The sequence below is a fragment of the Herpailurus yagouaroundi genome, unplaced genomic scaffold (genome assembly GCF_014898765.1).
Source record: "Herpailurus yagouaroundi ecotype Mexico unplaced genomic scaffold, PumYag 195, whole genome shotgun sequence".
In the NCBI taxonomy this organism is placed as follows: domain Eukaryota; kingdom Metazoa; phylum Chordata; class Mammalia; order Carnivora; family Felidae; genus Herpailurus; species Herpailurus yagouaroundi.
Genome location: NW_024412426.1, coordinates 11,386,690 through 11,412,683, shown reverse-complemented (window position 1 = coordinate 11,412,683; position 25,994 = coordinate 11,386,690). Strand labels below are relative to the sequence as shown.

Here is a 25,994-nt window from a genome sequence, read left to right as displayed (position 1 = left end):
CTGGCAAGAAGTGGTGGATGGGCATTGTCAGTGGCAGGGTGACGGTGGCGGGGAGAACCCTGGGAGAAGCACCCGTCCCCCACAGCCATCCCCTGGACCAGCCCCGAGCTTCAGGATTGCTCACTCCTAGCCTTGTGGTCTGCCGCCTTATTTTCCTCCAGCCCACTGAGAGTTAAGGCTCCGGGAAGCCAGGCCTTCTTCCGGGAAGTTAAGGCTTCTGGGAAGCTGTGGCTCACAGGCCACTTCTCACCCCTCTGGCCTCCATCTGAGAGAACTTGGGCAGCCACACGCGGGGTTCAGCCCAGCAATTACCGGGACCTGGACGCTGACGTTGCTACCGAAGGCGTGGAGAGTGGACACCAAGGGGCAGTCTAGAGTCCTGTCAGCTGGACTCCTCTTCGACTTGAGGTTCAAGAGAAGCTCCCAAAGCCCCAATCTGGGGCACAGGAGAGAGACCAGCACATGTGTGGGGAGGGGTGGAGCAGGATTGGGGTTAGGGTGCTCTTTAAGCTTGGCAGGCCTTGTGATTTCCTTTTTTTTTTTTTGAAATTAAAAAAATTTTTTAATATTATTTATTTTTGAAAGAGAGAAACAAAGCACAAGTGGGGTGGGGTCAGAGAAAGAGGGAGACACAGAATTTGAAGCAGGTTCCAGGCTCTGAGCTGTCAGCACAGAGCCCAAGGCAGGGCTCTAACTCATGAACCATGAGATCATGACCTGAGCTGAAGTCAGACACTTAACCGATTGAGCCACCCAGGTGCCCCTTGGCCTTGTGATTTCAAATGAACTTCCGCAGGAAGAAACAGGCTTGTTGTGTTTGAAAGAATTTACCCTGAGCAGAATCTTGGGTTTTTGCCTTGTTTGACAGCCCATAACACTCGCCTGTAAATCTGAACTTCCAGCTCTACTGCTTGCAGGAAAAAACCTGGGAATAGTTATCAACTCCTTCTCCTTGGCAGGCTGTCATCCTCCCATGCACCACCTCCACCCCAACTCGCACCTCCACACCATTAGGAAATCACAAGGCAAATATTCCCAAGGGCAAGGGTGGAGGGCAGAAGGCTGGCTGGGCTGGCTGATGGACCAGCATCAGACGTGAACAGGCTGATGCATCAGGGAGGACAGAGCCAAGGGCAAGTGCTTTTGACTTCATGCTTGGAGGCTGTGTGTATGTGTATGTGTGTGTGTGTGTGTGTGTGTGTGTGTATTTCTCTTTGGTAGAGCCTGAAAGGCCAGTGTAGTTGAGAGAATTGATTTTTTTGAGCCTCCCATACGTGACAGGTACTCACCGAGTTGGAGGTGGGCAGGAGAGAGACTGTAAGGTACCTGCCTCATTTTTCGTGCTGCTTCTCCTGCATTTGACTTTGAAGAGGGGCATTCTGTAAGTCCTCATGTCCCTGCCCCCCTATTTGGGAGACCCCAGTGCCTGGCATACACTGTGCAATGAACACACATGGGCTGGCTGAGTGCCTTCATGAAGCAGGTGGTTGTTCATTGAATGTTTACTATGGGATCTCCTCAGATCAAACCTATGAGAAAAGTGTCATTTTTTACTGATGAGGTGCATTAGGCTCAGGAAGGTTAAGTGACTTGTCCAAGGTCTTGCAGCTAGGAAGTCATGTGTGTGCGCATGTATGTGTGTACTGGGGAGAGTGAGTGGAGATGTACAAGAGATTTAAAAGGCTCATGGCATGATTTTTTATTATTGCTCATTCTTGCACCTTCATCAAACCCGTGAATTTGTGCATTTGTAGAAGCTGACGGGATTGAGTGGGCTGTCCCTGGAAACTGGGGGCAATGAAGACACAGTTGGGGGCTTTCCAAGTGGGTCCTGGATGCAGTACATATCTGCAAAATCAGAACTTGAAAGAATGGATAGGAGAAGCCCTGTGTACCGAGGATAGGGAAGAAGAGAGACGCAGGGAGGGACAACAGGGACAAGATGTGACATTTAAATGGCCCCCTCCTGGAGATCCAGGAAAGAAGAAAGGCACAAAAAAGGAACAAAGCCAGGTCAACTGTTAAAAATCATTTAATAGAAAGTCCAATGTCAAAATGTAACAATAAACAAAAATACACATGTATAAATATGTATATATAATTAGACCTGTACACTTTCTCAGACCCTTTTCAAAATGGAACAGAATCATCATTACATCTTGGTGGTCAAATCAACAATAATATTCGAGTGATGTGGCTGCTGAAGCAGTTGGAGGGTTCAAAGAATTCCAATCATGAGAGAGCCGGGGATGTCGCCAAACGTCCTCTTCTGGAGACCCAGAGAGGGAAGAGGAGCAATCCCAAGACTCTGGACAGTGTACCTGATCTTTTCTTAGCACCTGTAGCCACGACTGTCTGGGGATAGCTTTCCGGTCGGGCAGGTTTTTAATTCTTTAAATTATGTTGTGTGAAGAGTTTGCTTGCCCTGTCTCCCAGGTCAGAAGCTCCTGGGGATTTTATCTTAAGACCTTCTTATTCCGCAGGCCAAGCGCCAGCAATGGTGGTTTGGGATGGACGCCATCAAGGTGTGCAGCTCTGCTCTTAAAACAGTAGTGTCCAAAGTGGGTGTGCACATCCCAGGGGGGTATTTGAGGTCCCCCTCAGGTGTTCAGAGAGAAAATACCAGAACCTCTGTTTATGATATTTTTTTATCTTATTCTTTTAAGATTTCTATGTTGTATACTTTTTATAATGTGTCTAATATATTAGTACAGGAGTATTATGAATATGCGCTTTAAATAAATTTCTAAACATACAGAGGAGGTGCTTCTCACAGAGTTTTTGCTGATAGGCATGTGCGGTGGAAATAACGGGCACCCACTGCTTTACAGAGTTCATGTGCATGCAGAGAGCTGGGGAGCCTGCCCAGCTGGGCTCCCGTGCCCGCCCGAGGAAGCTTTGCAGGTGCTCAGAAAGGCGATGCCCCGGGTCACCTCTCAGACACAACTGAGAGCTGATGCCTCCTGATCCTGCCACTATTATCTCCTGTGAATGTAAGGCCCTTCTCCCAAATAAAACACAATACGCGGAACAAATAAACAGCCACTGACAACCAGCAAGGAGGCATTTGGATCTTTTCCCAGGGACAGTGAGGGAACTAGACCAGAGCTGACAATGGGGAGAGGATGCCCTAAGGCAAACCTCGCCATATCCCATGACCACCCCCTACTGCCACCGAGGGGACCCTCCAGGACCTTGATTTTAAGGTAGGCGAGTGTGAGGCCAAAGGTTCTTCAATTTCCGACGTCATGATAACCGCGGGCCAAATTCTAATTGAAACAGGCCAGGCCTGTGGGACATTTGAGTGGGAACCACAAGACACCGAATTAGAAATTCCTCAGCAAGGAGCTAGAGGAGCATCTGGGAAAAGGGTGGGTGTTTGAGCTCAAATCTTTCCAAGGTTCAGAAGGCTGGTGTTGCTGTAGAATATGCCAAGGCTGCACCCAGGAGGCAGGTGTGGGGGTTTTGCAAGAGGTCAGTCCCCAGGAATATTCAGAACCCTTTGGGGTCCCCGAGCAGAAGACCAAACCGTACCTTCGGCCCCTAATTCCTCTAGCCTCTTGGGGAAACCAGCACTTGTTCGAGCCTTTTCTTAAGCTTCTAGAAACTGTGCTGCCTCATAGCTAGTATTTTGATTCATCGAATTCTTTCTCTTCTCTTTCTAAAATTTCTAATCATTTGTGGGGATGGGGGAGGGCAGAACCCAATGCTCTGAACTCCGAATGGGTTCTCTGGAAAACCGAGAAGGCACTGTGAATTGTCTCCACAGACAGACTGCTTCTCCCAAGCCTCCCTGCCTCATGACCGGAAGGTGCAGAGCTCTGAACTCTGGTGGCTCCTCGGTCCCCGTGAGGTCCATGGCAGCTGTCTAGGCCTGCAGGTATTTTCCATGTGCATACATTCCATTTGTGCTTTTTTTTTTTTTTTTTATATATATCCCCTTTCTTTGGCAGGATTCAGGTAGGTACTCCGGACAGAGCAAAGGCTTGGCCACAGGGTGTGACCTAACTCGGTGAAAGGCTGGCCGAGCGCAGCAGCCTTTGGGTAGAATGAATGAAGGGGTCACACTAGGCCAGCCAGCCCTCTGCTGCTTCCCATGTGTTCAGCTTAGGGCACACCCTCATCACAGGGTCTAGGCCAGCCTCCTCCCAAGAGGTATTCTTAACCTTCGTGGCTCCACGGACAGGTCAGGATGGCCAGGCAGTGTGCCCTGTATGCCTCTAAGCAAGATCTAGCCCAGGTTAAAGCCCTTGAATGCAAACAGCTTTTGGCGGGAGGACAAGGTGCTGGGGTGGGGTGGGGGCAGAGGCAGAGGCAGAGGACACCTGGGAATGAATCATCTCAGGGAGCAACTGTGAGCTTTCACAGCAAGAGGGCCGAGCCTGGCCCTGGTGCTGCCCACACTTACCTCTCTGGGTGACCTCAGCAGTGACCTCTGACTCGGAGGGCAGAGCATGGCCTATAGCTCTTCTTTAACCCCCCACCCCAGGTCCACTGTGAAGCCTCTGAGGTCCTCTGCGACCGGCCAGCTGACTGCTTGTCCTCACCCTCTTTCCTCGACTCCTCAGCTCCCAGCTTCAGCGACTTTACCCCGACAGCCTACGCTGTCTCTCCTTTGGGCTGAGACCCACGCTGTTCCCTCAGCGTAGAAGGCCCTTTGCAACGCTCTCCCTCAGTCCTCTAACAAACTTGAGCTTTGACGTCACCTCTTTCGGGGAGCCCCTGATTCTCCAAGCCGGTCGGCTCTTACTCTGAGATGCTCCCGCAGCACCCAGTACTGATCCCACAGTGTCTTCCCAACTAATGGCAGGCTCCTTGAGGGCAGGAGCTATGTTTGGTTCAACCGGGTATTGCTGGCAATTAGCTCAGTGCCTGGAGTATACTGTGCACTCTATAAACACTGAATGCATGAGTCCTCAACACTGGAGAAGGCAATGCTAAACATGCTACATCTGGGACAACCTGGAGGAAGGGCCCCAAATCCTACAGGAAGGGGCTCCAGCACTGGTGTTGGAGCATCCTAGTGGAACTGCCGAAATGCCAGTCAAGGTCACGCTGGATGAACAGGAGAGCGTGTAGGAAACGCTGTAGATGCAAATGGCTGGACAAGGCACATACCCTGAGGGATGAATCCTTTATGCACCACGGATAGGGAAAGGAGGCCAGCCACGATATCCAGGCTAGAAGCCCAGGTAAGTCAAACATGTCAGCGGCAGGGCAGCCTGGTCCAGAGGGGGCACAGGGTGAGGTGACCAGCAGACCTCTATCCTTCTGTTTCAGTCTAACTCAAACTTTCACGACAGGGATCACCAGCGTTTCCTGTTTTGTCATTACTAGAGTTACACCAATACTTTCCTAGATGTCATCTTAGAGATTACAAAAAGCAAAATACAGCTTTTCCTTGAAGTATTTCAATGATAAAGTGTTATATTTTCTTTCTCTATGCATCTTTGTGCATGTGCATGTGAGCGTGTGTGTGTGTGTGTGTGTGTTAAGAAAATAGATCCAAATTTAGAGTCCTAATAAGGCAGCTGCCTGATTCTGTTCCAGGGAAATAGATATGAATTTTTAAAAATAAATTTGCATCTTGTTTTGAATGGAAAAGCTGGCTTGAAATCTATTGTGAAGCTTCCCTTCCCTCGCTCACTTGACTGTCAAGAAAGAACAGTCCCTGAAGGTCTGGACGGAAATGCCCAAAACACAGGGGCTGTTCGATCACCTCTGGGTCTAGGCCAAGTGGTCCCTAAGGTGCCAGAGCTATTTTCAATCCTAGGGACCCTAAGGCAGTTCTGGCTGAGTTTATGGAGTTCTTTTTACTGCCTCTAAGTCTTACTCAATCAAGTTCAAAGCCTTGGACTAAAAATAACTCCTAGAAAGGGAAAAACAGAGAATTCTGGGTAGAGGCAGAAGACAGTATTAGAATGAGGCCTTTGGTTTAGGAATGAATCTTGCTGAATTAAAGCCATTTCTCTGGCATAAGAGAGAAGAGCCATTTCCCACGTTATCTTGAAGGAATTTGACAGCTGCCGGGTTTGAAGGAGGTGAGATCTTGGGGATAGTTTTCACAGGAAAACTGAACTTAGCACCCCCTCTCCACAAGGAAATTCTTTTGATTCTTTCAACCCAAGTGAGGGTAGGGGTGGGTCCCCTCTAGGCAGCACCTTTAACAGTTGCCATGGAGACGTGAGTCATCTTCTATGGAGGATGTGCCTTTAGAAGCAAGGAAAGGAACTCTGGGGAATTCTTGGGCTCTTCTGACCTTGGACAAGTTATTTAAATGACTATTCAAGTCACTACATGACTATCCAAAACATTAAAGTCTTGAGAGAGATTCACATCTAGTTTCAGTGCTTATACTAGCCTGGAAAATACAGACCCCGGTTCAAACATCAAAAAGAGACATCAAGACCTAGCCCACAAGAAAGGATTGTAAGTCAATGGTCGAGGCCTTCCCTCTACCTTTGGAGCTCAGATTCTCCCACACTTCTCTGCAAGGTTAAGGCTTTTCACCTTAAAATGGTGCAGCCTGTGATGAAATAAGCCTGCGGAGCCAGGGCAGGAAATCAAGCATTCAAAGGCCTGTTCTCGCCGCATCTGGTGTTTAACTGCAGAAGTCCCAGGTTCCTTTTCCAGATGCTGTCAGGATTCCAAGAAGAGAGACCTGTGCTTAAATTCCCAAAGCCTTTTTCTTGTGGACCCTACACTCCTGTTAGCCAGTGGTCTCTCCTGTTTGTGGGCAGCTCATCAGATACGGGAAGGCCAAAGAAAACATTCCCCATGGCAAAGCTAGCTGGTGATGAGCCAAAGAGAGAGTCTGGAAGGTAGATACCCTCAAAGGGTTGTTTTCACAGTGTTGCAAAGGGCATAGTAATAATAAAAAATTCGGAAAATACTTGAATGACATCTTTCCTTCTTTCAACATGGGCATTTATGTTGGATAGATGCATTCTGTACTTATGATACACTTAGAACACGAGGGGAACAGATTCGCTTCACAGGATTATGGTGAGGATTATACGAGACAATTATACAATGCCTAGCACAGTATCTGGCACAGAGTTGAGTATAATTAATAAATATTAGTTCCTTTTCCTCTTTCCCCAAGATTAGGATTAGATCCCAGATAAGGTACAAGAGTCTCCTGAAAGACGTGGTATAGATAGTCTTCAGGTTTGTCACAAAAGTAAGTATATTCACCCACCATCTTCATTTTCTGCTGTAGCCTTTTGACCCTTTCCCAGAGACACACATAAAGGTGACTGAAGGACATATTTTCCCCTTGGAAAAACAGGTCCATCCATTGGCAAAAGGCAACCCGTGCAACTCATTCACAAAATTCCAAAGGTTTATTGCAAGGACAGTTGCCGAGGCGTGAAAGCCGACAGCCTTATCCAGCTTCACACCAGCGCGTGGGGGTCTAGCAGTCCACACGTGACTTCCAGAAGCCAATGTTCCTGCCTCCTGCCACCTTTTCATCATGCCTCTAAATATATATTCCCTTTCCTCGACCCGGTCTTCTTTTCCTTCTGGCGTTTCAAGCAACTTAACAAAAAGCTTTATTTCTGAGAGGTACAAAGAAATAAAGCTCTGAAAATGCCTTCCAGGGGCAGAAGCATGGAAGGCAGATTTTATGTAAAATTATACAGTGCAATCTAATATGCCTTTTTTTTTTTTTTTTTTTTTAATTTGGGAGTTGGGAGGAGGGAGGCTGCCTTAGACACCAATCGTTTTGCCTTTCATATAGAACATGCTAGAGTCCCGGAGTCCAAGATTCAGAGTCAGTATTTTCTTGGATTAAGAATTTGATCATTTTTCTTCCTAGGAAACCAACATATTTAACGGAGTTTCTTTTCTAAGGCCAGTAGGGATGGAGCGCTCTTAAAATCCTTGCCTAATGTCTGAGCAGAATTTGTAATCAATATGCTGGCCTGCATCACAGGCTCTGAGGTAAAATTCATGAGAGGTATAATTTCTGCTTTTAGCGGGCTTATGGGAGAGTCTGGCCCTCAGAGGAAGAAAGTCTTGATGAGGTTGGGAGGAGGACAGAGGTGCAACTCAAAGCAGGATGGCATCAAATGGGGCCAGGAAGGGGGCGCCACCGTCCCTGGGCTGCTCCTGGGGGCTCTGAGGTCACAGGCGGGTCACTTCGGACTCTGGGGGCGCCCCTGACTTGCAGCAGCGCCAGTGCAGAGCCCAGACGACCTGAGGCTACTCCTCCACCAGCTCATCTCATCTCTTATTCGAGTCAGAGACGCCCCGTCTCAGACCAGGGGCTCTGCAGAGGGGGAGAGACCTGTCTCCCAGCGGGCCTGTGGGTGGCCACCGAGGGCTGACCTAGTTTCCTCGTCTCTGGACTTTGTACTGTTCTTTGTCCCTAAATAGACCATAACACGGCTCTATGCTCCAGCCTGGGGCTAGCAGGCATTGCTGAGGTAAAAGCTTCTTTTGAGGTTCTCTGCCAGTAACAAATGCGTATTCAGTTATGACAGCAAGGACTCCAGAATCTTGAATCTCCGCCAACCAAAAGAAAGCAGCGCATATACTGCTGAACTTTTACAACTCCACAACTTAGAACACATAAAGCGTGTGTAATCCAGCTGTAAATCTTGTTGGCAGTCGGCCCCACCCACTGGCCGCCAGGCAGCTGGATTTTGAATTGCATCCGGCACTTGGCCATGCTATCGACTCTCTTTGCTAAAAGCTTCTCAGTCCATTTCTCATCCTTCCTTTTTCTACCTCCATCCGCCAGGCCACTCCCCACCCACCCACCCTCCTTCCATCTCCCCGAGTCCTCAGCCAGCTGAAGCACTAGTTTCTGGATGATTCTTTTCATTGTATCTGAGACAATCTGCTTAATGTTCAGATACACTTGGGGGGGGGGGGGGAGGAGGGGAAAGGCAAAATATTTTTGCATTAGACCCTTTCAGAAGGCATAAAAAAAAATAAAGTACAAACACAAATCACTTGACACTTTTATGATTAAAGCCAACGATGGAAAACAGACAAGCTTTGTGTGCTGCTAACATAGTCAAGCATCTCATGCCAACCCACTCAACCACCCCATTTCTCAGATCTATTTCTAGATACACCGATGTGTATGCAGATTTCATCTGCAGATGAAATCACGTCTGCACATCAAAGAGTTAAACCCAGGAGACAGAACTCCAGGTGAAGAGGCCCTGGTTCATGGGAACAGGCTTCTAGTTTAATGAAACACTCAGAAGTCAAATTCCCAGGACACACTTAGTTCCGTGTACATGTGTCTGATGTCAAATGTTAAAAATGACTGGAAAAAAACGATACGAGCATGTTTTATCTTTGGGTAGAAGGCGGTGATTTTCTGGGAAGACACTCTCTGAGACACCAAACAGAGGAGTCACAGGGAAGATGCTTCGTGTCAGCATCATTGTTGCCTGGTAAGAATAGGAAATCATCTAACAGTAGGCCAAGTCCCGAATGGACAGGTTTCAGGTGGGGCTCAGCAGCTCATTTACGGTGGAAGAAAACTATTTTAGTCACTTGGCCAAAACCGTACAAAGGGAGGGAACTTAGAACCCTAGGCGACTTGACTCTCTCTGCATTTTTCTGCTTGAAGCAGGATAAAAAGCCTTAAATTTTGGCTGCATCTCTATTTATGTAACAACCACAGCTGCTCCCCAAAATAGCTGCTGTCGGCTGAAAGAATTAAGGGCTTTTGTTGCTAACATTTGAGTCCATTTTCTGTAGCACTTGACTGAGTTTCCTCTCCCTCACTGTTGTGCCCCTCGGTCTAAACAGAGATAAGGACTCGCACCATTAGCACATGGATGGATTGTAAAGACAAGGCTCATCTCCTCAGCAAGTGCAAATTCAGCTTCTGATTCTGTTCCGTGGCAGGTGCTGCTTGGCTACCCAGGACAAATAACTACCCACCTTGGGAGGGTGGCAGTGCGGCTGATAAACCCCACGAGAGAGATACACCCAGTGCTCCTTCTGTGTTTCTGTGGGACAAACCCAAACCTAGCATAGCATTTAATAGGGTGCCCTTCCCTGACAGTAACAAAGAGAACCCTCATCAAAGCTATCAAACGCGTTAAAAAAATACAAAAGTTATTTTCTCCTTTTTGATTGCTATTTACTTGTGACAACATTTGTTAAAAATATTACTTCTGTCTTCGAGAAGAGATCATTCTCTTCATATAATATGGAAAAATAAACTCTACCAAACCCACAGTCAACATTCCCCCACCACTGCCCTGGGGCTTTGGCTTCTGCATCTCCAAATATCATCACCAGTGTCAACGTGCTACATTTCCAGTAGGCAGACGCTTTGCACTGTCCTAGCCAGTGCTGCAGGTAAGAGGAGGAGGAAGTGGCAAGGTTCATGGAACATTCTGAAGGGAGAGAGTGAGGACGGAGGATGGCTTATTTGCTAACGAAATGAAAGGGAACAGGGTGGTTTCAGGCCCTCCTAAAAAGTCGAGGGGTGTCCCCTCATCTCTTCTGACCACTGACAGCCTGCTAATGGGTGGTGGGTGACGGATGGGAGGGCAGGGAGCCACGAAGGTCAATTATCAGTGTCACTGCAAAGGAGGGCTCATCTTCTGCGCCCGGGATCATCGTGAAACACTGAACTGGATGAATGGGAGAAGACAAGGATACATAAAAACAGTAAAATGTTTATTTTCTTAGAAAAAAAAGTGGGGAAGAGGGATTCAAAATGATTGTGATCACACTTCCGTCTGCATCTGAGCAAAGCCAGTGTTGCAAGCTTAATCCTTGATTAAGATCCCTAGTCAATGACACCTGCTGCTCACTCCCACATCACTCTGGGAGTCACGTCACAACATGCTTTTAATGGATAAGAGCTTCTCTACTTCTTCTTAGCAGAGAAACAAAGCTTGCCATAGCAACCATCCCATCTCCAAAGCGCAACACTGCCAGTGAGAAGCAAGGCTCTGGACCGCTCGGGAGAGACAGGGAGGGAGGGAGGAGAGAGGGAAGGAGACGCTTGTCTTAGAAGCGGAACAGTTCTACAACAGGAGTTTGATATCTGAGTTCACCACTACCTCATCTTATAGAAAATAGGTTGGAGAGCATCTGTAAAACCAACAGTATCTTTAAGTTGAAATTGCAGAATTTTGCTGCATACCTGGACACAAGAGAAGTGAAAAGTTGCAACAAGTTTTAACTAGCAGCAACAAAGAAAGTTCGAGAACGGTTTTCTGTTTGTTTGTTTGTTTGTTTTTAGCAATATTCCTTTGCAAGTTCATTAAGAAACACTGTAATTTAATGGGGCATACGATATGGAACGATCTTCGTTTGCTATAGTGCTGTTCGTTGAAGAGAACCGACCTTTGCAAAGATTTCAACTGGGGTGTAACTTATTTACACAGTAGTAGCTCCTGGTTTGAGTGGTCGAATTGGTGCTATGTGATATCCTCTTCTTCCGAACAGTAATCTCGACCCTTGAGGGGAAAAGAGAAGAAAAGCGTGTGAGTGAGAAATTCAAAGCAGAGTCCGAGACAAGTTACTCACCGGCAATTTTCTCTCAACGAGTCTGTCCCCTTGGAACAGAACTCAGGCTTTATCAGTGACTACTGGGCACAAGGTAGAGAAGGTGCAAATGCTTGTTGGCGGATTTATAAATGAACTATGCCTCGAGGCATGGAAGTTTTACCAAGTCCCAAATAAGCCCTTACTTTATATTGGTAAGAACTTATGTTAGGCACATACAAGACTCAGTCTTTCACCAAGAAATTACCAAATGGACGAACCATTCAGGAGACCAAGTTCTCATGAATAAGAGAAACTGAAATAAACAATGAACAAGCCACTTTTGTCTGGGGCTGGGGCTGCACATATTCTATGGTTACATCTCCATGCCTGGAATTTAGAATTTTACAGAAGGGGATGGTATAATCCAGGGATGTCGTAGTTTTAACCCACTCCCAATTAAAACAGGGGTTAAATCCCTGCCCCCCCCCCAAAGATCCACTTAACTATGTATAACAGATCTGGGACTATGCTTGGTATGTGTAGGATGCACAAGAAAGCAAAAATGCTTTTGATTCATTTGCTACCCAAACAGGTTACTTGAGGGCTTGAGGACTACATACAGTCGTCAATTTTGAACATTTTCCTCCTGTCTCTAGTGGGTTATACACTCTATGAAGGCATGGTTAGGACTGGGATTTAGGCTCCACATCTGCCCCAGCTGGGTTGTCCTGGTCAGAGCATTCAGCTTCTCGGTCTGTAATCCCTCGAGACGGCACAGGAACAAAAGTACCTGCCCACCATGAGATCACACTATCATAGATAAGGGCTTTGTAAAAGGTCATGTATTAATAGTATTTGTATCCTTCAACCTTTTTCTTTCTGAATACACACTATGCATTTAAATTCTGAGGGGATACATTCCTTTAAAAACAGATTTCTCTACTTAACTGGAACTTATTCCTGAAAGTATCTAGAACAAAGAAAAAAACAATTTTGCATGAAACTATTTCGCAAACGTATTACAGGATTCTTTGTCATAATATCTGGATGCTGCAAATATTTCACATTGTCCTAATGGGTGAGCATCATCATAACGAATGGCTGTACCATCTGACAGGGCAGTAATCCTGGCTCTGTGACTAGCTCTGGTGTCTTGACGGAGTCACCTCTCTGCGTCTCAGTTTCCCCATCTGTACAGTGAAGACAACTATCCCTACTTCACATGGTTGCTGAAGATTAAACAAGTTAAGAGTAGTACAGTGATGGAATCGTGTCTGGCACATAATTGTAGTTATTATGTGTGTGTGTGTGTGCCTGCACACCTGTGCACATGTGTTTGATAAATAACAAAATGCTGCCACACAGTGAAATCTTCGGGGCCTGCGAGGCATGGGAGGTTGCCAGCCCCCACGTTAAACGGCCCCAGATTGCTCGTTCTCTTTGAATGTGATTCACGATGTTTGGTTTCCTCCTCCATCAGACTGCCAACTCTCACCCCTGCTACCTGCAGAGCGTCTGAGCCCCATGTCACCACCACGCTTATTTTAGAAGTGGCATGAAATGTCTCCTGGGCAAAGAAACTGGGTAACCGATCTTCCTGAGAAGAGAGGCATGCACTCAGCCGTCATCGGCCATCAACAGCCTCCCCGGTGACACTGCACAAGCAGATACCATCCCTCGCCGGGACCCCGACCACTTAGGAGACACTCTGAACCACGTGTTGGGGAGCTAGGAAGGAGAACCCCTTGGGCCCTGATGGCTGGGAGTTTACTCTCCAAAGTGGGAAACAGGACACATCCAGACGTACCAGCACAGTGCTAGAAACGTATCAGGTGATGCTCTCCACAGATCCTCAACTCGTGCGGCTCAGGGAGGGTATTTGGAAATGGACACTGTTGTTTAGCTGGAGGGGAGAGGCAGGGCTCATGCAGTTTTCATCAGGAAAGGAAAGAGGACATTTCCAGTGTATATACGGACGTACACACTGTTGTGTGACAACAGGCAAATTGCTGGGCTTTGGTTTCCTGGGGATAATCATGGTCTCTGTCTCAGGGTTGTGATCAGGATTAAATGGGAAAAACACGGTGCCTGGCAGATAGTCAATAAAGGTTAGCTGCTGCTGTATCATTGCAATCGCTGTGATTACAAATCCCGAGTGTGGTCCGTCTCCCGGCAGGGGAGCGGGGACCTCCTTCCCTGTGGTCATAAACTGTGATCTGATGGGTGTCCCTTCCTCCCACTGCAGGGAGGCCAGAACCTCGTGACCTTGGATACACTTCTGTGGCAGACCCTAAGTCCTTTCCTTTCTTATATCTAAAAGAGGCCTCAAATCAAGGCAAAGCCCCAGCCAGCCAATGTGGTGTGCAGAAGGCACTTCACCCACAAGACAGAACTTGCATGCAATGACAGACAGAGAGCCACACGTATGTGAACGGATGTCCTCACTGACACAGCAGTGTCTCCAACTCTGTAAATGAGTTACAGGGTTAACACAGCAGAAGGAGCCTTTGAGATCCTCCAAGTTTACTGTTACCATAAGGGAGCGCCTCCTTTGGAGGGACAAAACTATATCAACCGTCTGTGTAAACCCAAGACTGCAATGATCACTTCCTGAGCATTTTCTTCTCTGAAATTATAACCACTATGAGGAGGAGGAGGAGAAGGTGGGGGAAAATGGCAACACTTGTTTTGCTGACATTATTTCCTGACAAATGACACCTGCCAGGTGGGAGAAGCGCCATGTTACCTGCGGGGGGAACCTCAGAGGAGCCCAAGACCACCGACCACAGGGCTCATCCTCGTCCTTTTTGTTAGAATTGTAGTGAGTTGACAACTAACTTCAAATTCTAATCAGTTCCACTTTTGTTATTGTCACCTGCCAGCAGCTCTGAGAACCAAATATTTCATGGACAGAAAACTTGGAAATCAAAGGCATGGAGAGTAAGAGCTCCCGGAGGGCCGGCATCATTCTAGAAGGGGAACCTGAGAACGGTTCCTGGCACATCCCACCCCCATGCGGGCAGACCTTCTGTAACATGACCGCACATCTCATTTAAATTTATAAAGAACTGTGCTAAAAAGAGAACCTGAAAACCTTCAGCTGTCAGAAGGCAGAAGTGGGAGTGAGCTGGGTTTAGAAGAATCACAGCAATTCTCCTGACCAAGGAGGCCCTTCCCTTTATGCGGCTACAGAAAGGGATGTCTGTAAAGACTGCTTTCCACAGTCAAAATTGCGAGACACAATTTCCACCCTTGTGCAAAGGACCCGTTGAAAGCTACGGGGAACAAGATCCCTGGGAGGAGGCTGTAAAGTCCCAACGATGCTGACAAGGAAGGCTGTTTCAAGAACCACAGAAGCATCTTGGTGCAGACTCAAAAATCTTCAGGAGTTCTTGCCTCTGGAGATTTCCCCCACTGTGCCCCTACTCTGTATGGGTTTTCTGTGTCCTCTTCAGCTGCATTATTTCCTTGGAACTTCAAGAAGTTTATGTCAACACAGAGCATACATTTCCAAGGTTCCAGGGTATGGATTCTTTGTTGGTTGAAATGTCTGGGCTAAGAATTGGGGATGTGAAGGAAAAGAGACGGGAAAGCCATTATCCTAATTTTAAATTCTGCTAGTTTATTTTTTTTTCTTTTTTTTTTTTTTTAAAAGAGCACCTATCTTTTTTTTTTTTTTTTAACGTTTTTTTTTTTTTTTTATTTATTTTTGGGACAGAGAGAGACAGAGCATGAATGGGGGAGGGGCAGAGAGAGAGGGAGACACAGAATCGGAAACAGGCTCCAGGCTCTGAGCCATCAGCCCAGAGCCTGACGCGGGGCTCGAACTCCCGGACCGTGAGATCGTGACCTGGCTGAAGTCGGATGCTTAACCGACTGCGCCACCCAGGCGCCCCTAAATTCTGCTAGTTTAAAGAGGGGCAGCCCAAAGAGTGAGTTCAGACCAAGGAATTGTTCCTCCAAAGTACCTTGGTCCTGAAGTTTAACTAGACAAGTGGTCAAGGGCTGGCCGTCCAGTTTCAGGTTTGATTTTATCATGGAAGTCTCTAGTATCTTTCTGTAGACCTGTGTGCTTTCAGCCTAATACACGCACCTCAAGCACCTAACAATCAGCCATGAACAGAGGATTTTCCCAGCGGGGGAGATGACAACTGGATGGATGTTACTGAGAGGATGCAGCAAGTCTCAGTTTCCCCATCTGTAAAATGGGGAAAGTGACCTAACATGCAGTGTTGCTGAGGGAATCAGAAAACACATAAGGTGCTTAGCAAAGCTTGGCCCACGGGAGGTTATTTAATACATTAGCGCTCTTTTGATGATATTGAAAAATGAGTTCAACAGACACAGCAGTGAATAAACTGTCTAGGTGAGAAACTGGGCCCATAGCTGAAGGAGTCATTTACACCTAGGTCCTCAAACAAGCCAGGCATGTGGGTGCTAGCCCCTCCCCCTCCATCCGAGCCGCCCCCCTCTCCCCCCCCCCCACGCCATCAGCCCTCACCACACCCATCACTTCTCAGTTTCTGGATCTCTGCTCAAATGCCACCTCACTGTCTTCCCTGAACACCCCACCCTGTACACAATAGCCCTTCTACCTCGCCTTCATTTCTATTTATATCATTTATCATTTCCTGGCATTATTCATATATTAGTTCCTTTCACTATTGGCTGTCTTCTTTCTTGAACAGAAGCATCAAGTGGGCAGAAAGTGTTTTACGCAGTGTTGTATCTCCAGGGCTTTCGACCAGCGTTGGCAACGTGTTAGCTGCTCAGTGAATTGTGCCGCATTCCAGACACGGAGCCTTCTCTTTGGGGATAGTTTTCCAAGCTGCCCATGAAACTGTTCAACAGCTGAACCCAAGCTCTGCCTGTTTGTAATTCCCAAAGGATGGCTTAATCCAGGCCTTTGGAACCAGAGGATAGGCCTTTCCAGACTGACAGCACACCTTGGTCCCTCGTCTGCGAATCACATGGCTCCGTCTAGATCTTCCCCCTTTTGTATGGGCGCCACTTCCCCCATGCTCTTATTAAAATGGACGCATCCAAAAAATCCCCGGCACAGAATAAGATACCCCAGATGTACAGCACAAGATACGTAAGAATCAAGTATCTGACAAGGGGGATCACCAGAAGTGACAAACTCCAAGAGAACTGATGTGCTGAATCTTAACCATAATGTAACAGACCATCAAACTGAACTTCTGTTAAAGTTCTGGAGAGGGAAACAGCTCTCATGGAAAGAGGGAAGTAACTTATACAAAGCAATCGAAAAAGATCACAAGAAAATAAAAACAGGAACACATCTGATCATGTGGAAACAGACTTCTGCATGTCAAAAAATAACACAATGAAAAGGCACATTTCATAATGGGAAAAATACCTGTAGCATACAGTGTGTAAATAAGTTATAGGAGAAGCTCCTACCAATAATAATAAAAAAAGGACAGTAAGAGGAGATCAGTAAGCAGGATGGGTACACACTGGAAACTCATTCAGAATGGAGTAAGACCAGTGAACACATAAATAGAAAAGTGGCCTGCTTCAGTCATCAAAAAATACAAATCCAATCATTTGACGGTATTGGAAAACAGTGATGCCCAATTCTTGAGAGTCCACAATGAAATGTAAATCCCAGGTTGCTGGCAGGAATGTAAAATGGTATGGTGGCTTCAAAAGGCAACTTGATAATGTGTACTATGAGTCCAAAAAATGTTCATACCTCTTATTATAGCAATCATTGAAATCAATATCAAAGATAAACCCCCAAATATATGTTATTTATTTATTTATTAAAAAATTTTTTAATGTTTATTCATTTTTGAGAGAGACAATGAGAATGCGAGTGGGTTAGGGGCAGGGAGAGAGGGAGACACAGAATCTGAAGCAGGCTCCAGGCTCTGTCAGCACAGAGCCCAACGGGGGCCCTGGCTTGAACCCACAAACTGTGAGATCATGATCTGAGCCAAAGTCGGTGGCTTAACCGACTGAGCCACCTAGGCGCCCCTCCCAAATATATGTTTTTTTAAAAAATATATGCATTGTTGCCCTGGGGCTGGAGGTGGGAAAGAGGATTGACTATAAGCAGGCAGGGGGGACCTTCCTGAGGTGATAGAAATGTTCTAGAACTGGAGGTTGGTGGTGGTTGCATAATTTGGTAAATTTACTATAAATGATTGCATTGTACATAGAAAATGAGTAAGTTTTATGGTATGTAAATTATAGCTTCATAAAGTTCTTAGGAGTGTATGTATAAATATTTTCATTGCAGCATTTTTACTAGGTGTGAAAAAACCCGCAAATATCCCAAGAAAAAAAATGGTTACCAAGGTACGGCCCATGAACACTCTGCTACCAGACACACGAACGAAACAACAGGACCAATCACCCACCGCGTCTCACACAGGCAGGTCTTTCTTGTGCACCACTGTACTTTCACACACATTGTTCCCTTCTCTCAGACCGCCTTCCGCAGCTGTCTGCATGCAGCCACTCAGTCTTTACAATGTTGTTTCAACCTTGTATCTACAAGTGACATTTCCCCCAGGGCTCAGGGAGAATGGGTCTCTTCCCCTCTCAGTCGTCCTTCTATCCCACCACCACGCTTTAGGGTGATTTTAACCCAAATGTTTGCCTCCCTTACTGCAGGCAGCAGGGTGGGTCTCTTATTCACCCTTGTCTTTTTGGTACTTAATGGAATCCTTGTGTGGCCCACATCACAATGGTTATGAACACTTAGGCGTTTGGAGGGAGGCCGTGCTGTGTGTGTGTAGGCTATTAAATGATGTTTTCAGGAAGTGTCTTGGGACTTTAATAAGTGAAGGAAATTGTCAACATTTTGTGAATCCCACAAGAAAAAGCAATCCTCTTTAACAACACAGCTGAGGGGCACCTGGGTGGCTCAGTTTGTTTAGCGTCCGACTGCAGCTCAGGTTGCGATCTCCTGGTTTGTGAGTTCAAGCCCCATGTTGGGCTCTGTGCTGACAGCTCAGAGCCTGGAGTCTGCTTTGGATCCTGTGTCTCCCTCTCTCTCTCTGTCCCTCTCCTGCTCCCACTCTCTCTCTCTCAAAAATAAATAAACATTAAAAAATTAAAAGAGAAACAACACAGCTGACAAAGAGTAAGGTTTGAACACAAGTATCAGCAGAGACTGGGGCACAGTCTGGTTGTAAGAACAGCCTGGAACCTAGCAGAGGGCAGCAGGAATGCATGGAGGGGGAACAAAGGCTGATATCAGAATCCCACTGTTCACTACTCATCATTCTTATTTATATAAATAATACCTATGTATAAACCACAGAAGGAATCATGTCCGGTCCTCTCTCTTTTTTTTGGACAAAGCAAATGCACTTTTATATTTGGATTAAAAAATGTGCATCTGGACAGTTCAATTACAAGTGCCAATAGGAACACCAGCTCTCCTTTTTTAAAAAAAATTAATTCCAGTATAGTTAACATACAGTGTTATGTTAGTTTCAGGTGGTTTGGCAATTCTATCCATTACTCAGGGTTCATCATGGTAAGTGTATTCTTACTCCCTTTCACCCATCTCCCTATCTACCTCCCCTCTGGTAACCATCTGTTTGTTCTCCATAATTAACAGTCTATTTTTTGGTTTGTCTCTTTTTTTTCCCTTTGTTCTTTTGTTTTGTTTCTTAAATTCCACATATGAGTGAAATCATATGGTATTTGTCTTTATCTGACTTATTTCACCTAGCATTGTACTCTAGATCCATCCATGTTGTTGCAAATGGCAAGATTTCATTCTTTTTATGGCTGAACAATATTCCAGTGTGTGTGTGTGTGTATGTGTGTGTGTGTGTGTGTGTGTGTGTGTGTGTTCCACATATTCTTTCTCCATTCATCTATCCATGGACACTTATGTTGCTTCCCTATCTTGGCTACGGTAAATAATGCTACAATAAACACAGGGATGCGTTTATCTGTTTGAATTAATATTTTTGTATTCTTTGGGTAAATACCCAGTAGTGCTATTACTGGATCGTAGGTAGTTATATTTTCCGCAGTGGCTGCACCAGTTTGCATTCCCAGTCTGGTTCTCTTTTTATAATATTTAGTCAGGAGTCGTAAACTCAGTCTTCGCTGTTGTCATGAAGTTCTGATTAGAAAACTTCACAGGGGCCAGGTAACTAAATACCTTAGTGAAGATTCTCATGTTTGTAGAAAGCAAGCATTAAGCTTGGTAACAAAGGCCCATTATAGAGGTTTGTTTTAAGGAGGTTTATTTCTGTCTGGAACTGTGAGTTACACTTGTCATAAAGCAGGCTCTTGTTTGCTGACTGACTAACTGAGTCTCCTCTCCTTGATCTCTCTGGATGACACCAGGAACCTCTGTTAGTTTCTGGCCTGTACATTATTTTGATTCTCCTACTCCCTGTGTGCTTCCTTTATATGATTCATCTTCCTCCTCTCTTCCTAATTATGGGCATCCTGAGTCTCAGTTTTTTGACTTAGCTTTGCCCCTGATAGACTTCTACCTGGCTTTGTGGGACTGGCTTTCAGGTGCCAAAGAACACCTTGATTCGTGAAACATAATTGCTGCAACTGTGTTTTGGGGCAGAAATTCAGTGGGCCATCTCCTTGCTCTGCGCACCGTGCGCCCCCCGGCCCCACAAGTTTTTTCCCCCAACCTTTTCCTCCAGGCATCACCATCCAGAGGCAACCTCAGACCCATGTTTCCATGGGAATTTGGACACTTATGCTCTGTCCCTGCACCAGGAATACAGGGGCAGAAAAGCTCATTCCAAAGCTAGAGCATCTGTGAATGATGAGCTAGAAACCAGAACCCCCATGATGTGGAGGAGGCAGGAGGTGGGAAAGGGAGACAAATGGAATGAAGGCCACCCCCAGGGGCTGTTATTCCAACTTCTCTCTGCGGGGCAGGGGGCGAGAAGCAGGCACCCTCCACCCCTTCCTCAGGGCTGCAAGTGGTGGGGCCTCTATCAGTCAGTGTTCCAACAGCATTTCCCTAACAGCCCAACAACGATTTAACCACACTTTTGAGGAAATGCCAGAGAAAAGCAAGAATAATTAGCTGTGCTGTTAAAGTCTCCTCCTCCGGCTTACCTCCTTAGAAAAAACAGTCAAGGCATTAATGGCCACCTCTGTTTCTAATGAGCTTTATTCTAATTAGACTCACACATTGTGATTTCAGTCGGAAAAAAGGTCTCATTTGTAAAGAGCAGTAGGAATGTGACAGCTTCTGACTGTTTCTTTGACCATACACAGGAATGATCACCACGATAACAGCAGCAATGACAGCCGTCCCAGTATATCAGCTCTTCATTCCCAAGGGAGAGCGAGTATTAACTAAATGGCTGTAAAACCCCCACCAAGCGTTTGTTACACAGGAATCCTCATTCTACGAACAAAAAAGGAGGACGTTTTAGAAGCTTTAAAGGCACATATTCCTTAAGCTCTTTCTGTCATTGGCACTTGGATGACTTCAGTGACGCCCCTTCCCCATGCAGAGGTGAGTGGGAGTTAGAATAGGGTGGGAGGTTCCTATCTCTAGGCCATTTTGAACTGATGTCCTACAGCAGGTGTTTGGTAACTTTCTCTGTGAAAGACCAAATAGTAAATATTTTAGGCTTTGCATTCCATACGGTCTCTGTTGCAGCTCAGCCCTACTGTTGTGAGCATGAAGGCAGCCATAGATAAAGTAGAAGAATGAGCGTGGCTGTGTTCCAATAAAACTTTATTTGTGGACATTAAAATTGGAATTTCACATACTTTTTCACATGTCAGAAAATATATCCTGCTTTCTTGCTTTTCCAAACCACTGAAATATGTAAAAACCATTGTTTGGTGAACTAGATTTGGCCCATGGGCTATACTTTACCCATTCCTGTTCCAGAGAATAGAATTACCATCAGTGGCTAACACTGTCAAGGGTTTGGCCTTCTTCCTAGAAGCTCAAGCAACAGAGATAATTTCCATCTTGAGAGAAATGTCTCTCAAGATGGAACCAGAGTTCTCTTCTAAAATGTCATTTTACAAAATTGTTCTTATTTTACAAACAAGAAAAGCATCAAAATAAAAATTTTGCTACAATCTATCTTCCTAATAAATTGGAGACTTGCCAGGTTTCATTTAAATTTCTGTTCATATGTTATTTTTATATAGTTTCAATCCAATGATAGACACATCTTTTTTTGTTTTTTTTCCACTTAATGTTATCTTATAAAATTTTTTCCTGTTTTAACTGATTTCTTCTAATGATAAATAGATATAACAAATTTTTGTGGAATTCTTTGTGGAAGATTTCCAGGCCATTTGATGGACTTAATTCAAAGGGATGTCTTAGTCTATTCTCAGGTGTAAGCGTTAAGATTTTTTTTAATGTATATTTTTTTTTTTTGAGAGAGAGAAAGAAAAAAGAGAGAGAGAGTGAGAGAGAGAGAGAGCGAGAGCAGGGGAGTTGCAGAGAGAAGGAGACACAGAATCCGAAGCAGGCTCCAGGTTCTGAGCTGTCAACAGAGCCCAACACGGGGTTCAAACTCATCGACCATGAGATCATGACCTGAGCCAAAGTCGTATGCTCAACTGATTGAGCCACCCAGGCTCCCCTGTAAGAGTTAAGATTAGAATACCATACCCTCACCTCCAGGCCAGGACAACCTATTTGGTAGATTGAGCCTCATGGGTCCCCTCTAAGGTTCACTTCTTCTAGGACATAAAGCCTCATGGCTTCTCTAGGGTTCACTTCCTTGAGGACAATTGCTTTAGCAAGTTTGGGATTTCAATCCTTATGCCTCTTGACAGAGATGTGTCTTCCAGACAAACTCTTTAGAGCTCTCTGTTCAGAACTAATCGCTTATACCCCAGAATGTACATTGAACATGGCTGGGGATTTGGGGAGACTAAGCACCCACTTCCTTTCCTTACAGCGTTTAACTGAGAACAGTCTGAAGGAGTCAGATGGGACTGAGCTCTCTTGCTGGGTTAGAGAACCCCATCATGCCCCCGCCCCCAACTGTCTCACCCCTGAGGCCCTATGGATGGTGATGGTGACTGACCCAGTCAGTCACAGATGGAGAGAGTGGAGGATGTTTGCCCGTTACTGCTCACAAGCTAGAAGACGAGAGAGAGTGTGAAAGGTGGGTTCCTTTCCTTCCTCCCTACAGAGAGGAGCGACCTTATTTGTTGGATCAGTGCTCACCACCCCTTCCCTTTCTCTTTGCTTTCAGAATAGGAAGCACATGCATTTGGCTAGGAAGGGAACCATGGCTACTGATGGGAGGTCCCTGCCTATAAAAGGCAGAAAAGAGTGGATTAGCCAGATATGAACGGACCAATGAGGAATGGGTGTCCTGGGCCCAGGGATTGAGAGAACATGTCTGTGTGGCTTCCCTCCTCATTTAGGACATGGCTAAGGTGGCCGAGCTGCACCCTGAAAGAGAAGGAAAAGCAGGGTCCTTGGGACTTCATTATGGATCCTGAGGGTCCCACTGGCGTGATGAACCTAATGCATTTCTTGGGAATGAGCCTTTTGCAAGGATGACAACTGAAGGAGGCCCACAGGACACATGACAGACGGGGGCAAGCAGAACTGACTGGATTTGTAGGGACTGTTTAGCCTGATGCAAAGCTCTGATTAAATCAAAGATTGTCACACATTTGGCCAATTGGCCAATAAGCAAAACCATGAACAGAAGTCAACTGCATCTCTGATTATAACTATCAGAATCCTTGGAAGTAGTGATGTCAACTGAAGTCTAAACCAGGAGCATTTCAGGTGACTTAGAGCATTGCTTGGTGCCTGGATCTTAGTGCTTCTTGAAGCTTTTCTTCCGCTGGGATGCAGTGGAAGATGTGAGCAAGGCCAGTGACCAGCATGTAATCAGACTTTTTTCCACCACATGTTTTGTCACATATTCCTGTTTTCATAGGCTTCTCTTCATTTTGAGAAATTTAAAGGACAAAGAATGTAACAAACACTGTATTTCTATCATGTGGACATAAGAAGCAGTGATATTTTGGGGCGCCTGGGTGGCTCAGTTGGTTGAGTGTCCGACTTTGGCTCAGGTCATGATCTCACGGTTTGTGGGTTCGAGCCCCGCGTCAGGCTCTGTGCTGACAGCCTGGAGCCTGCTTCGGATTCTGTGTCTCCCTGTCTCTCTGCCCCTCCCCTGCTCATGCTCTGTCTCTCTCTGTCTCAAAAATAAATAAAACATTAAAAAAAATTTAAAAAAAAAGCAGCGATATTTTGTGACATCTGCTGCTGGCTCCCACCCTCCCGGATGGAAGTGCCACCCAGTCCTGGGCTCCTTCCCCATCCCCAGGGGCAAGCAGGGTCATGGGAGTAGTATGTGTTCTTCCAGCCCATTTCTGATACTCTAGTGTTCATATCATATTCCTACTATATCAAATAAATTATACTTTATATGTATATGTATGTTTAAACATATAACAGATGTAAATACATTCCAGTTATAAATATATCATGTAAAAATATACCATACTAATGTGTGCATACACACCGTGTGTGTGTGTGTGTGTGTGTGTGTGTGTGTGTGTGTGTATCACTACATGGTATATAGCTGGTGCTTCATAAATACTTGCTTAATGCCCATCTATAAACAACGTACGGTATTTTCACTTTTTTTTTGGTTAAAGTTTATTTATTTTTGAGGGAAAGAGTGTGAGCAGGGGAGGGGCAGAGAGAGAATCCCAAGCAGGTTCTGGGATGTCAGCACAGAGCCTGATTCAGGGCTCAAACCCACAAACTGCGATATCATGACCTAAGATGAAATCACGAGTCAGATGCTTAACTGACTGAGCCACCCAGGCACCTTTATTTTTACATTTTTAAATTGGCATCGTATCATACCATTTTCATCATTCTGCATATTCCTCTGTTCACTTAATAATACGGTTTCATACTGGCACAAAAACAGACACTCAGATCAATGGAACAAAATAGAGAACCCAGAAATGGACCCACAAACATATGGGCAACTAATCTTTGACAAAGCAGGAAAGACTATCCAATGGAATAAAGACAGTCTCTTCAGCAAGTGGTGCTGGGAAAACTGGACAGCAACATGCAGAAGAATGAACCTGGACCACTTTCTTACACCAGACACAAAAATAAACTCAAAATGAATGAAAGACCTCAATGTAAGAAAGGAAGCCATCAAAATCCTTGAGGAGAAAGCAGGTAAAAACCTCTTTGATCTTGGCCGCAGCAACTTCTTATGCAACACGTCTCCAGAGGCAAGGGAAACAAAAGCAAAAAAGAACTACTGGGACCTCATCAAAATAAAAAGCTTCTGCACAGTGAAGGAAACAATCAGCAAAACTAAAAGGCAACCGACAGAATGGGAGAAGATATTTGCAAACGACATATCAGATAAAGGGTTAGTACCCAAAATCTATAAAGAACTTACCAAACTCAACACCCAAAAAACAAATAATCCAGTGAAGAAATGGGCGAAGAATAGACACTTCTCTAAGGAAGACATCCAGATGGCCAACCGACACATGAAAAAATGCCCAACATCACTCATCAGGGAAATACAAATCAAATGAGATACCACAATGAGATACCACCTCACACCTGTCAGAATGGCTAACATTAACAACTCAGGTAACAACAGATGTTGGCAAGGATGTGGAGAAAGAGGATCTCTTTTGCACTGCTTGTGGGAATGCAAACTGGTGCAGCCACTCTGGAAAACAGTATGGAGGCTCCTCAAAAAATTAAAAACAGAACTACCCTACAACCCAGCAATTGCGCTACTAGGTATTTATTCAAGGGGTACAGGTATGCTGTTTCAAAGGGACACATGCACCCCAATGTTTATAGCAGCACTATCCACAATAGCCAAAGTATGGAAAGAGCCCAAATGTCCATCGATGGATGAATGGATAAAGAAGACGTGGTATATATATATATATAATGGAGTAATACTTGGCAATCAAAAAGAATGAAATCTTGCCATTTGCAACTACGTGGATGGAACTAGAGGGTATTATGCTAAGTGAAATTAGTCAGTCAAAGAAAGCCAAATATCATATGACTTCACTCATATGAGGACTTTAAGACACAGAACATATGAACACAAGGGAAGGAAAGCAAAAATAATCCAAAAACAGGGAGGGGGACAAAACATAAGAGACTGTTAAATACAGAGAACAAACACAGGGTTACCAGAGGGGTTGTGGGAGAGGGGATGGGCTAAATGGATAAGGGGCATTAAGGAATCTACTCCTGAAATCACTGTTGCACTATATGCTAACTTGGATGTAAATTTAAAAAATAAAATAAAATAAAATAAAATAAAATAATAATAAAATAAAATAATATGGTTTCAAATCTATTTGAAGTCCATGTCCATGTATATACCTGATTCATTTCTTTTGAACTGCTGTATAATATTGCACTGTAGATTCCTACAGTTCAGTCTATTCATTCTTCTAGAGGTGGACACTTAGGCTGCTTCCAGTTCATTCATTCTTTCTTTTTGCTATCAAACACAGAATGCTGCAGTGAA

General features: G+C 45.3%; 1 protein-coding gene across 1 annotated transcript in view; it reads right to left on the bottom strand.

Annotated features, from left to right (window-relative positions):
* Positions 1-8,960: 8,960 nt before the first annotated feature.
* The window catches only part of CUNH1orf21 (chromosome unknown C1orf21 homolog), a 149,241-nt gene continuing 132,207 nt past the window's right edge, over positions 8,961-25,994 (bottom strand). Inside the window, exon 5 of the mRNA XM_040446572.1 lies at positions 8,961-11,447. Within this exon, the coding sequence (XP_040302506.1) occupies positions 11,409-11,447 (39 nt within the window). The 3' untranslated portion in view covers positions 8,961-11,408. The remainder of the gene's footprint in view (positions 11,448-25,994) is intronic.